The sequence below is a fragment of the Mirounga angustirostris genome, unplaced genomic scaffold (assembly GCF_029215605.1).
Source record: "Mirounga angustirostris isolate CCGP_5_RB_7025 unplaced genomic scaffold, mMirAng1.0.hap1 SCAF_12, whole genome shotgun sequence".
In the NCBI taxonomy this organism is placed as follows: domain Eukaryota; kingdom Metazoa; phylum Chordata; class Mammalia; order Carnivora; family Phocidae; genus Mirounga; species Mirounga angustirostris.
The window spans coordinates 65,052,213-65,065,977 of NW_026991720.1; the positions used below are offsets into that span (position 1 = coordinate 65,052,213).

Sequence of the window (13,765 nt, forward strand, 5' to 3'; positions counted from 1 at the left end):
ATTAAAAATGAATAGGGTTTTTTTTTTTGGTGTGTCTGAATTCTTAAGTCCCAGTTAAGTTAGACCTTTTAAGTGGAAACTGGCAAGTCATCTGATACCTGTGTTGCACCTGAATTTTAAACTTCTATAAATTAATTTCAGTATTTGAATTTTAAAGTTAAAATTAAGGAATGAACATCCCTTCTCGGAAAATGACAGTCATCACTTAGTAACCCAAGCTGGAGTCTGATGAGGCTGAGATGTTTTCCACCTCTCTCTGAGTAACACTGCCAATTAATTAGAGTCCAGCTCTTAAAAGGAAACCTGTTTCCCACCCCAAGTTTAATACTCAGGTGCATAAAATAACAAAAATAATTTTTCAAATGCTTCAACTTACTTGGGCTTATTTAGGAAAGAGTACATTTCACCAACTATATAATCATTTAGGTACAATGAATTGGTTTCTTCGTAGCCTTAAGCTAAATATGTTCATTTGTATGTGACTGGAGACTTCAAGGTAAAAAAGGTGACAGGAGTCTCATGCTATTATGAACAAAAATGTGAAATTGCTCTCCATAGGGACATATTCATTGTGGAATTGAGTGAGTCCTATATCAGTAAGTAGAAAGAAGTTACAGAAGGTATTAAAAACAACAAAACTTATAATTATGGTTTTTTTAAATCTACATAGAATCATGGCATAAATATCAAATAAGCATTTAAAATGAAATAAAGTGGGATAGGAGGTGGTGGGGGAAAATAGGAGGATGAGGATAATGAGGCAAAAATTATAGTTAATTTAATTTTACAAGCACTTAACAGTGCCCTGAATGCCCAGCTTGGGGAATCCAGAGTTGGATGAGGTCCCTGTCCTGAGAAAGTTAGAGTCTCGTGGGATAGACAGACACATACCCAACCATGAACACCCTAATATCAGATGCCGAGAGGGCGCTGCTATCCAGAGAAATGGGGGTCAACTAATTCACAGCCTTTGAGCTTTGAGTAGTGAACTTGATTCTTGAGGGACAGAGAGAAAGGAGAGTAGTCATTTATTTCTCAGGAAGAATGGATCCCAAAAGATTCATCCTCTGCAATGTTTAGTGTGAGCTACAGTCACAAATTAATAAGGAAGCAGTAGCAAGTATAACCTCCACCTTTGGATTTGTGGTTCCTGGCTTATGCTCTCATTGGAGAGGTTATGTCAGGAATGGGATGCATTCTGAAGGAATTGTGGATTGTTTATGAAAAGGGACAAGAATCCTAGTAGCATTTAAAAAGCATTTTTAGAGACACATGATGTGTAAATGCATAAATACAGAAATGTGAAATAAGAATAGTGTTCAGAGTAAGTCCATAGAAATGCTGTATTTAGAAAAGAAAACATTTAGGAAACTCAGTGTCACTCTTTGCTCAGCTGTTGGTAAATGTGGATTGGGGACCAGTGGCTGTGTAAGAGCCCACTGTTCCATTGTTTGAAGACACACAGTTTTATAAATCAGCCCCAGTGTAGAGAAAGAGAGTGTTTTGCTATTAAAAATACTGATGCTATGATTATCTTTCCATATGCAGCTTTGTGCCCATTTCACTAATTCCTTGGAATGTACTCCTAACAGTGGAAGTGCACTGTTAAAAGATACATAGAATTCTGTAACATTTCATGTTTACTGCCAAATGAATCTGCAGAAAGCATGTACCAGTCACTAGCTCACCAACAGGGCCATCTCAGGTTGTCTTTAGAAATAAAGCCAAGTTTAGGCATGACCAATTCACGGTTCCAGCTCTGCATTTTTTTTTTTAATTTTTTTGAAAATTTATTTATTTGACAGACAGCGAGAGAGAGAACACAAGCAGGGGGAGTGGGAGAGGGAGAAGCAGGCTTCCCGCTGAGTAGGGACCCCAACATGGGGCTTGATCCCAGGACCTGAGATCATGACCTGAGCTGAAGGCAGACGCTTAACGGACTGAGCCACCGCCCCCAGCTCTGCATTTAAAAAACCCATGAAGGCATAGGGTACCTGGGAGGCTCAGTCACTTAAGCTTCCAACTCTTGATCTCAGCTCAGGTCTTGATCTCAGGGTCATGAGTTCAAGCCCCACGTTGGGCTCCATGCTGGATGTGATGCCTACCTAAAAAATAAACCCATGAAGACATTAAGCTGATTACCCCCCACCCTCAATCCCTACTCCCACTTCAAACCAAAAACCCACATCATGAATAAGGTATTGGAATTGCTTTATTATCAAGTAGAATGTAACTCAGAAAGCAGAGATCAAAAAGTCAGCGAGAGAGAATAAGCAGAGGAAACCGGCTCTGTATTACAGGCAGCCACAAAAGATTCCCACCGTCATAATCGACAAACCCAACTTTTTTATTTCAGCTTGAAACAGCACATTATCGGCTCGCTTTTCAGTGCAGAGGTCATTTTCTGGTTCTGATTACAGGGCACCAAACACACTGACAGATGTACTCAAGTGAATTTGATCTTTCCTTTTGTAAATGGAGGGACAGCATGAAAGTTAAATGGTGGGGGGGGGGAGCTTACCTTGTAGCTTGCCACGTGGATTTAATTTCATCCCGTCTTTCCCTCTAAAAGAGCGAGGACCGTGTGGTGTCTCTCTCCGCTCTGTAATAAAAATGCTTATTGTTCATGGCTCCTTTTGGTCTTTTCTTCATCAGTCTTGTCTCAAGAAGAAAACGAACTGGGAAAATTTCTCCGATCCCAAGGCTTCCAAGATAAAACCAGAGCAGGAAAGATGATGCAAGCAACAGGAAAGGCTCTCTGCTTTTCTTCCCAGCAAAGGTGTGTGGCCTTCACTGGGGCTCCATTTGGGGGGTCGGCAAAGAATCTGGGATCCACCCAGCCATGGAGGGGACTCTCCTGTTGTTCTCTAGAAGGCTCTTGCCTGAGACTGAGGAGCTACTCTGTTCTCAGTTATTAGTCTGTTCTTAACTCTCTGATTAAGATAACATGTATGATTTATTTTCCTCCCAGTAATTGTTAAGTTTTTTTTTTTTTTCCATATTTCTCCTGGTCTGTAGGCAGCATGTTATGTACCAATCACTGTGAGTGCTGCCTAGGCTTATGTTTGACCTTTAGCATTGCTAATAGCATTCAGTCTGGTCCCCTACCAGCAACTGATTAAAGCAGTAGCCTAATGAGACCAGGTGGAAGGGTTCCTTCTCTGCTCTCTGTGGGCCAATTAACTTTGGAGAGGTGGTGTTCACGATGCCCTGAACTATTCTGCTCAGACCCTGGACCAGCAACATCAGCAGCATCCCCTAGAAGCCTTTTAGAAATGCAGAATCTAGGCCCCATCCCACAACTGCTGAATCCAAATCTGCATCTTAATGAGATCCCTGGTTGATTTCGATGAACATTTAAAAGTTTGAGAAGCTCTGGTAGAGAGGAAATTGTGGCAGATGAGTGACATTTTTTTTTAACACTCTCATGACTCATTTTTATGGTTGGTGTAGAATAAGCAAGAGCCCCTGCACATAGTTGCATTTTGTGCCTGAGAAAAGTAACACTCCTTCTCTACTCCTCCCCACCTCAATAACAAACTAGCCCAAAAATGTCACTCACTAATATTAGGCAAGATTATACCTAAATAAGGCGTTGTAGGTAGTTTCCAAAAATGTTCAGGCTACAAAAATTTCACTTAAATTGTTCAACATTTTCTTCTCCTAATTTCTCCTTCTTTCCTTCCCTGTGGACCAAGAGCAGACATCAGCCTGTTACACAGGTGTTCCTATGAAATCCTGAGAAAGCTGGAGTAGCAGAAAGAGACCAACTGTGTCAGTTTCCCAGGGTCCCACTCCTGGGTGTGTTGGTTCTGCCTAATAACATTTGGACCCCAACTTTGTGGACAGTGCCAACTTTCACAGTTGAACAATACCATTTCCAATAGTTCTGTATCCATTTCCCAGGAAAAGTGTTGCTTATGATTTTTAATTGTACCTTTTAGGGGTTCCTGGGTGACTCAGTCATTAGGCATCTGCCTTCAACTCAGGTCATGATCCCAGGGTCCTAGGATCCAGCCCTGCACTGGGCTCCCTGCTCCGTGGGAAGCCTGCTTCTCCCTCTCCCACTCCTCCCGCTTGTGTTCCCTCTCTCGGTGTGTCTTGGTCAAATAGGGAAATACAATCTTTAAAAAAAAAAAAAATTGTACCTTTTAATCTAATCGTTTTTCCTTGTAAAAAATACGCATTGTTTCAGAGAAAATTAAAATGCAGACAAATCAAAAGAAAATTAAAAAGCAATTAAAATTTTACTAATAGAGATGACCCACTTTTAACCCCTTGATGGATATTTTCTATGCATATGTACTTACCCCACCCTCACCAAGATAATTGGTTCTCAGTCTTTCAAAGAGTAAATTCTCATATGTTAAACATATAATTATCACTAATTTCAGTGGGAAAAATTCTTATACCTACCAGTATGCCAAAACTTACATCCGTTTATGGGAAACAAAGCCAAATCCCTGAAAACAATCACTACAAGAGTTACCATTACTGATCCCGTAATTATTTTATAATATGACTCTCTAACTACACCCTTTCAGAGTTGGGTACCAAATTATCTCCCAGAGCACACATAGGGTACCTTGAGTTTATATAACCTAACCTTTGGTTACAAGCAAAAACAGAAATCGACAAAAACAATGCAAATGATACTTCAAAGCATCACTATAAACTAGCAAAGTGCACTATATCCATAATTTAATGCAGCTTGGACAACTTTAAAATTTGGAAGGTGACCTGCTGCAAGATGGCTCTGGTTTCATACCACTCAGCTGCTGACCAAGCACATGACATCCCAACCAGTCCTCCTAACATAAAGATAGTACGGGATGACCTAAAACTCTCACGAAGTTAAATTTTCAGATCTTGAATGGATGTAATTTGGGATATGCCAGAATATGTTTTTAATATAAACAGCATCATGCCATACAGTTTTTGTATAGTAGTGCTTACTGATCATTTAGCAAATTGATTTTTTGATCAAATAACCATAACACATTTTGCTTCTATGTATACATTTTTAAAAACATCTATACCATAGTATTCCAGGGCATGCCACGATGCATTTAACCTGAGCCCTTCTGTCTATTACTTAGGTCGCTTCCACATTTTCCTACTAAAGGATAAATGTCTTTGGAGTAGACCTGTAGATACTTTATTAATCTTTCCCTTTGTGTAGATCTTCATCCATGAAAATGTGCAGCAGTCTTCCACTGAAGCTTGATATTTCTGGTTATTGCATTTTTCCTTGGTCTAGACGCAGTCCCTGGTACCACCAGGAAACAGGTTTTCACCTTTCTAATCTTATATGAAGCAAGTTACAGAAAAAAATGAGGTGATTTTATATGCTTTTTTCTTTTCTTCAAGATCTTAACATCTGTCATCATGTCATTACCTCTTCAGAGGTTTCTTTCTAACTTTACAACAGTCAAAGAAATCGAGAATATTTTATTCACAAGATACTTTTTCAGCCAGTTTAGGGAAATTGGTAAGATCCAAGGGAAAAGAAAGAGGAGTCCAGAAATGAACAGGATCCTTAGAGGGATAGCTGAGGGCTGTTTCTCTCTTTAAATAGAAGTCCCCAGTTTAAAAACCTTTACAGCAGAATTTGTTTTACTGACTTATTTGATAATCATTGCTACAACTGTGCATTCAATTTGATGAAAGGTGAGTATTAAATTTAATCCAATGGCGATAAAGCACAAGCTTACTTTATGGCACCATAATATGTCTGAAAACCACCCGCAACGCTTACGTAGGATGATGTGAGCAAACTTTTTAGAGAAATGCTGACTATTTAAAATAAGCAGTGTTTTACAGAAAAGAGGAAAACAGGAGAAAACAGTAAAAGGGTTTTTTTCCTTAAACAGTTTATTGCCCGCATCTATAATCTGATAGTACTGTTGGAACTGCCAAGCACTGACTTCAGCTCACTAACATTACTGTTCTCTTCAGCTTCATAAGTTTGCCTTTAAATTGAAATGTAATTACTCATTTTCATGTTTTGAACCTATGTGCTGCAACCTCATGGAGACAACTGTATTTTAAGAGTATAGGTCATGTGACATTATTCATTTTGGGTAGGGAAGAAGCAGTATTGCCCTTCCCTGCAAAATAAATATTTCATCCAAAGTTTGATAAGCCTCAAACATTTTTTTCTTGCTAAATAATGTATGTTAAAGCTAACATTATAATTATTTTATATCCACCTTGTATAATATACATTCACTTATGGTATAGGATCCTCAAGTTTTGTTTCTCTATAAGGATCTATCATATACCGTATCTGTGCCTAACATGTAGATCCACAGTGCTTCACTCCCTTCCTAGACCATTTAAAAATGCTTCTGGGACGCCTGGGTGGCTCAGTCGTTAAGCGTCTGCCTTCGGCTCAGGTCACGATCCCAGGGTCCTGGGATCGAGTCCCATGTTGGGTTCCCTCCTCGGCGGGAAGCCTGCTCTCCCTCTCCCACTCCCACTGTTTGTGTTCCTGCTCTCGCTATCTCTGTCTCTGTCAAATAAATAAATAAAATCTTAAAAAAAAAAAAATGCTTCTGTTTGGGCCACCTGGGTGGCTCAGTCAGTTAAGTGTCCGACTCTTGATTTTGGCTCAGGTCATGGTCTCATGGTCATGAGATTGAGCCCCATGTCAGGCCCCACACTCAGCACAGAGTCTGCTTGAGATTCTTGCTATCCCTCCCGCCCCCCCCCCCCCCCCCGGCTCGTGTACTCTCTCTCCCCTGTCTCTAAAATAGATAGATAAAATCTTTTTTAAAAAATGCTTCTATTCATGCTCCATTCTCTGTGACTGTTGGAGCACGCAGCAGATTGCCCTGGCATTTGGAGAGTAATCCAAAATGACCTAGCAGGGGAGACCCTAATCATGCACAAGTCCATCCCTCCTCAAAGGGCCAGGCTTCAGAGGAGCAGAGACAGGGATGCCAAGAATAGAAATGGGAAATGATTGTGCATTGACCTTTCTCCACTAACACAGGATTGGTTCCAGCTCCAGACAGATACTCTTTGCTCAGGCATGGGACTATCCCCAACAATACTGTTGGAAATACTTCCCAGTAGTCCAGTTAAATAACAGTAATCTAAGGGATCAGTACATGGGTAATCTGGTTGACTCATCAGTTCATCCATTTCAATCAAATATTTCTGCAGCATTGTCTATATTCCGGGCACTCTTCTAGGCTCAGGAATTTAAGATTGGTAAACTGTCAAGGATGCAAACTGCTGGCCTGCTTGGTTTCAAGATTATGGCTTTATCCTCTTGTCTAGGTTGGCCTTGAGAAATCCTTTGTGTCGATTTCACCAAGAAGTGGAGACTTTTCGGCACCGGGCCATCTCAGACACTTGGCTGACGGTGAATCGCATGGAGCAGTGCCGGACTGAATACAGAGGGGCATTATTATGGATGAAGGATGTGTCACAGGAGCTTGATCCAGACCTCTACAAGCAAATGGAGAAGTTCAGGAAGGTAGGAGATTTTATGAAGGTTACCAAGAGGGGTACCTGCTGGAAGGTAATGAGGTGTGATTTGAATCACTCTAGTGAAGAAGACATAACTCAAAAGCACCAAGGATGCAATTAATCATTGCCAGTGTCTTTTTATGTGACAGAATACCAATTAATGTGATATATAATTCTCTAAGGGTAAGATAGAAGAGACAGCTGGAAATTGCTGGGATTTAGTAACTGGTTCTAATTGAAGTCGGATTTTCATATAATGTACACTTTTTGTAAGGTTGTCACTTTAAAATGCTTTTTCATGCATAACTAAAGATCAAGATTAGATCAAATGAAACTGGAAAGTGAGGACAGGCTATTGGAGAATCTTTTTTAATTGCTAATGAATTTTAAAATTAATAGAATAATACTCCTTTGTTTTGTGAAGTGGTTGAGAAGTGGTGGGGTTTGGTTGTGGGATTAACTAATGTTCCATCTGCAGTAGACCTCTTCAGAAATTTGAATAGTTAGCTGAGAAGATGGGTATGCTCTTAAATTTCCCTGAAATAACTGGTGAGCAGCAGAGGAACAATGTTCCCTTGGTTTTTTAATTATCTTGTGTCCATTTAGCTGTTTGGATATTTGGCCATACAAGGATATATCCCACCACTAGGTGGCAGTCATACACTGAGTATTTATGAAAATGCAGCGACTTGTGTACAATCTTGGTAGTTCTTTGTTTGGTTGATCTGGCTGTATTTCAGGGTGTGAAGGAAAAAAAAAATCAAGCAAATGTCAGGTTTGACATAATATTGTGTCAATTATCTTACTCATTTCAAATGATCCATTTGTAATTAGTGATGTTGCTTAAAATCCCTAGATTTCTTTTTAGGTACATCATGTGGAGTTGTGAATGGGAAACCCTGCTAGTACATAGGAGGTGAAGCGTGTGGGATGGGGGAAAGAGGGGACCTTCTGTTGCTTAAGAATAGGGTCACCGATTCTTGACCTACTATTAGATTGATGCAAATTCTTTTAAAAGCCAAATCTTATTTTCATTTGTAATTTGGAGTCCCTCTCTGTGAAGGAAATCAGAATTTATTTTATTTCTGATTGTAGATAACCTTAATGTGGTAGCAGTATCTAAGTTTTTAGCAAGGCAGATTTCTGAATTCATGGAAAATCTGAACTGAAAAGTAAAGCTCATTCATTCTATAAAAGAGAAAATCAAGGCCCAGGCCACATTAGAAATTTCCTGACTTTCTAATCAGGCCAGTAATTTGGTTTGTCTTTGACACTTTTTTTGCGGGTTAGAGGAGGATGGAGTAGAGAAGTTAAAACAAAACAAAACAAAAACCTTATCTGCAGAGAATAGTGCTAATCATTTTATATCTACTACCTCCTTTAAGCCTCACAATAATCAAGGCACAGATTTAATTTTACAGATGAAGAAAATGATACCTATGTTAAGTAACTAGCCCAAGGTCAGACAAAGAAATGAAAGAATCCTAGAAAATATGAATGATTTTTTCCTTAAGAGAAAAAAAAAGAAATTGACCTAAAATTGACATTTTCCTAGTAATACCTGGCCTGTGATTTATTCATTCAAAAAATATTTATTGAGCACCTTTTATGTACCATGTAATAAAAATTAAAATATGGGGCACCTGGGTGGCACAGTCAGTTAAGCGTCTAGCTCTTGGTTTCGGCTCAGGTCATGATATCATGGGTCATGAGATGGCGCCCCAAATTGTCCTTGGGCTCTGCACTCAGCGGGGAGTCTGCTTGAAGATTCTCTCCCTCTGCCCCTTCCCCCAACTTATGCTTGCATTCTCTCTCAAGTAAATAAATCTTTTTAAAAAATTTAAAAATACAATTATTCTGGGAGGCAGGAGAATTTCACATAGACCTGTGTTTATTTGGTTTTATTTTGGAGGGTGGTTACTAGCTGTGTAACAATGAAATAAAAAGCAAGCCCTTCATCATTTGGTTTGAATGTTGAAACATTACCCACTCTTTAGTGTCATCAATCTGTTGATTTTGGAAAATATGGTTTAAAAGAATCCTTTTCCATGCAGAAGTAGCTGAAGAGATGCCTTACTCTACAATCCCATGTGTGCTGGATTTAATTTAATAGCTGAACATGGTGTACTTTGAATTTAGGGAAAGACTTCTTTTTTTTAAGAAGTCAATATTCAGGACTCCATCCTCCTCTATATTAGGCAGGACTGTCCATGAGGACAGGGACCATATTTGTCTCTTCACTATCATACCCCAGGGCCAGACTAGCATTCATAGAGCATGGTCAGATTCCAGTCATTGAGTTTCAAGTTCCAGACCCATTGTTTCTCAAATCAATAGGGCATTCTGATCCCACGCAACTCACCTTGTGATGTGTTGGAATTGACATAGGGTTTTGCAGTTAAGAAGTAGTATTATTAATTTGTGGCTTGCTGCTTTCTTTGGAATGAATTTAAATTGTGGAGTTTGCTGTTTGCTTGGAGTTGATAACATTAAGTTTAACTGTGAGCAAGCTTTAGCGTTTTGTCCCAGCAGGATTCCATTTTAAACAGAGTCTCCATTTATCTCTCATTAACAAGTTACCAAAACGCATTTCTGTGACCTCTGGGAGAGGGCTCTGGCTGTGGGTGGCTCCTTAGGAGTCACTGTGGGAGGGAGAGTCTCAGCCTCGGCAGAGCCAGCTGCCACCTTCACGTTTCAACTGATGAATCCAGAACTAAAGTAGCATTTTGCTATAAATTCAGTTCTTTGGAGTTTACACTTTCCGAGGAGACAGAATTCTAATTCATCCTCATAGATGAGATCCCCCTGGTTGCAGTCTTAAGCATGCATTCATTCATTTATTCATCCTCCCAACAAATGATACGGAAGCCCCCCTGCGTGGTGGGCCACACGCACAAGGATATAGTAGCAGATAAGCAGACAGGATCCCTCCTTCCTGTCACATGTAGTCACGTGGGGATGGAGCAAGTAAACGTGATGTAATAGGATGAGGTGTTGTTGTCTGAGGTGACCCATGGTGCTGCAGGGTCGCTAGGAGGGGCTTCCACAGGAAGTCACATCTGAACGAGACAGGAAAGGATGAGTGGGAAGGAGCTGGGTGGAGGGAGTAGGGACTGCTGAGCAGAGTTCCAGGCTGAGGGAGAAACTTAGACAGTGGCCTTTAGATGAAAGCAAACAGGGCACCTGGAAGGACCTGGAAGGTTTTTACAACCAGAGCACAGAGGCAGAGCAGGTGTGGGAATGGGGGTGACCATACTATGGTAGCTGGCAAGGTAAGCAGGGCCAGGCTAGAAAGGACATCTCCGGAAGGCCGGGGGAGTGGGAGGATGTCGAGGTGGGGAGGAGCATGATCGTCTTTGTGTGCTCACCAGCTCACCCAGAATGCAAGGTAGAGAAGGGATTGGGAGGACCCAAGCTGCTGGGAGGACGTGGGGAGACCTGGGTGCCCGAGAATGATGCTGCACGCGGACCCGGGGACGTGTGTGTTCTGCCCTCTCCCACACTCTGTAATTGCACCACTTTAATTACGGAGCTCGTCACTCTTCTTAGAAATGAGCAGAGTAAGTATAAATAGCAAGATCAAGTGTACTTTCTCTTCCAGCCATTGCTTTTCTCATCATGTTTTCAAGGTGCTGAAAACTTTTTAAATAATACACAGTGAGCATGACCAAAATGATGAGTGAAAAACTTAAATAAAGCAAATAATCTGTTTTCTTTCTGACACCGTTTGGAGCACATGGGCCTGATGACACCTCTCAGCAGCAACCCCAATAAGCATGGATTAAGTGCCGACATTTGGGGATGGACGTACAAAGAGGTGAAAAAGCTTGCTCCCAGCCCTCAAGAAGGACCCTGCTAGTCATCTGTTCCTTGTCAAAATTACCATGATAAACAAGACACCTGGAGAGTGTGGCCATATGTAGCTCTTCTCCTAAAGACCAGAAATAGGAAATGGTGGATGAATTTCAGTGCTCAGAACTGGGTGACGTAGGAGCAGTTGGAAGCCCCCTCCTGACAGTGTGATTCAACCCAGGAGGGAAATGGATGGGAGACTATGCCATGAAGTATTTTATGAGCCGTTGCAATATGTGATATATGTGCCCTTTGAAGGCAGAGTAAAAGGGTATGATTTAAAAATAGAAGTCAGCTTCTTGTAGCAGATTACATCAGCTTAAGCTGTGAGCTCACAGAAGAGCTTTTGCAGCCTGATGCCCTTGAGAGAGTCCTCCTGTGGTCAATTAACTGTCTTGTTTTTCTTGAAAGTCAGAAATGGGATGGAGGGTAATTATTCTAAATGGAATAAAAGCTGCGTTAGGTGTAAGAAAATAGTTCTAAATCCTCTAAAGAGATAATATGGAAATGTATATGCGGGCATTTGTTAGGAGTCGGAGTCCTTATAGACAAGGACAAGGGAACCAGCATTTTAATGAGGGCCATTTATTAAATGGCTTAATCAAATCCTACAGCATTTGTCTAGGGTTTCATCACCATAATTCATAAGGGTATCTAAAAGGGTATTGTAGGAAATGTGAATGATACACACTGGTATTCTTGGGCTTGTGTCTATTTAAAATAGTGTTAGATTTTGGAGAGCTGTCAACTCACTAAAAGTCCTGTTATCAAAGGATATGTTACTGTGAGAGGTTTGTTAATAAATAACAGTGGCTTAATATGTGGGGCCTTATTGGGGTCATCAGCCAGTGGTGTTCCTGTGTTCGACTGAAGGTTTGGGTTTATAGAGCTTGGTCAAGGACTAGTAAACAGCAGTATTGACGTTAGAGGCTCCTTTTTTTCCTGTGGACAAAGACTTGGGTTAATTAATTTGACAGTATCATTAATTACTGCTGAAATCATTGGTCTTTGTCAGAGGTCAGGCTCTTTTAGCAATTGAGGGCAGGTCCCACGGGAGCTGGAGACGCCAAGTAATGCAGGAATATCACCGCTCAGCCATCTCCTCATTCTGTGTTAAAAGCCTTTCCTTTTTGCCCAGGCCATCCAGCTCTCTGGCTTGCACTGGTGTTCTGCTTCAGTTCAGTGCCAAGGGCAGGGCTGAGACCCCCCCCCTCCCCCCCAGTGAGTTGTGTTGAGTGAGCGTGGAGAATTTCAGGTTTGGGTCAACACAATAGACCAACCCTATGAGCCTGCTTAAGCAGTGCCTTGACTCCAGGGCTCTGCTTTAATTCATACATAAAAGGGGAGGATGTTTGACCCATTATCTTTTCTGTCTCTTCTAGGGCTAAAACCCTATGCACTGGCTTGAGTTCTTTGATGAGGTGAAAGTTCCTTTTGTAAAGCTAACGCACTCTTGAACCTGTCTGTTTCATAGGTTCATTTGCTGGTTTTTGGTGTGTGCTTGTTGTTTGTTTTGGCTGTTTAACTAGGGAGCCTATTTTTTTGTGGTCCCCAAAAAGATCAAATCAAGTTGCTAAACCCTACCCCTGGGTGGTGGTTTCTTTATCCTACCTAAATGCCATAGGAAAAACGTGCCATTATCATACGGCACAAGTGGGAAGGGAACACATAATTATACCCTTGCTTTCATTTTTGAATTTCATGAGATGAGGCCTTTGGGGGTCTATGTGTCTATTGATTTCCCCCTTGAACTCAGTGAATGGCAAAAATTAGAGTCAGGGTTAAGTCAAGACCATTTGGAATTGCAGCATGAAACAGATAACTTGCAGACCTGGGGGCCGGCTGGCTAATGCTCCTGATTGGAAATAGAGAGGAAGGAGCATGACCTCAGGGTTGGGATGGCCCTACCCTCTGTCCCCAGCCCTGCCTACACCAGCTGTGACAGCTTGGAGAGGTCTAGTGAGCCTATTGCAGTTTTCCCATTCACTAAAGGAGAAAGAGGTACTAGATGATCACCAAGCTCTCTTCCAGTTGTAACATCTTTAATATTCTTTAAATTGTTAAGCTCTGGAATCATTAAGCTCATCTGTAGAGAAATGTAGATACTGGGGGTACAGAGCTAACCTGTCCTTTGTTAGTGTAGTGTTTTCCTCCTACTACAGGGTAAGTGCTGGTCTTATTGAGTCTGCTTGATCCTGTTGCTCTAATCTCAGACTCTGGAAAAGAAGAATATTTCACTCATAATTCTTGGGTAGAGGAGACTGAAATTTGTACAAAATGATTCTAATTATCTTTTATTTAGATAATACTTGTGCAAGGGTCAGAAACCTCTGGCCCACGGGCCAGCCACCTGTTTTAGTAAGTGAAGTTTTTATTGTAACATGACCACGCACATTCACTTATGTATTATCTCTGGCTGCTTCCATGATACTGT

At 41.0% G+C, this 13,765-nt stretch overlaps 1 protein-coding gene across 21 annotated transcripts in view; it reads left to right on the forward strand.

Moving 5' to 3' along the window:
- The window catches only part of ICA1 (islet cell autoantigen 1), a 153,447-nt gene that overhangs the window by 29,004 nt on the left and 110,678 nt on the right, over positions 1 to 13,765 (forward strand). For all 21 annotated transcript variants that reach the window (XM_064575224.1, XM_064575222.1, XM_064575226.1 and 18 more), the window contains 2 exons: positions 2,656 to 2,779; positions 7,288 to 7,486. In XM_064575224.1, coding sequence (XP_064431294.1) covers positions 2,656 to 2,779; positions 7,288 to 7,486 — 323 coding nt within the window. The remainder of the gene's footprint in view (positions 1 to 2,655; positions 2,780 to 7,287; positions 7,487 to 13,765) is intronic.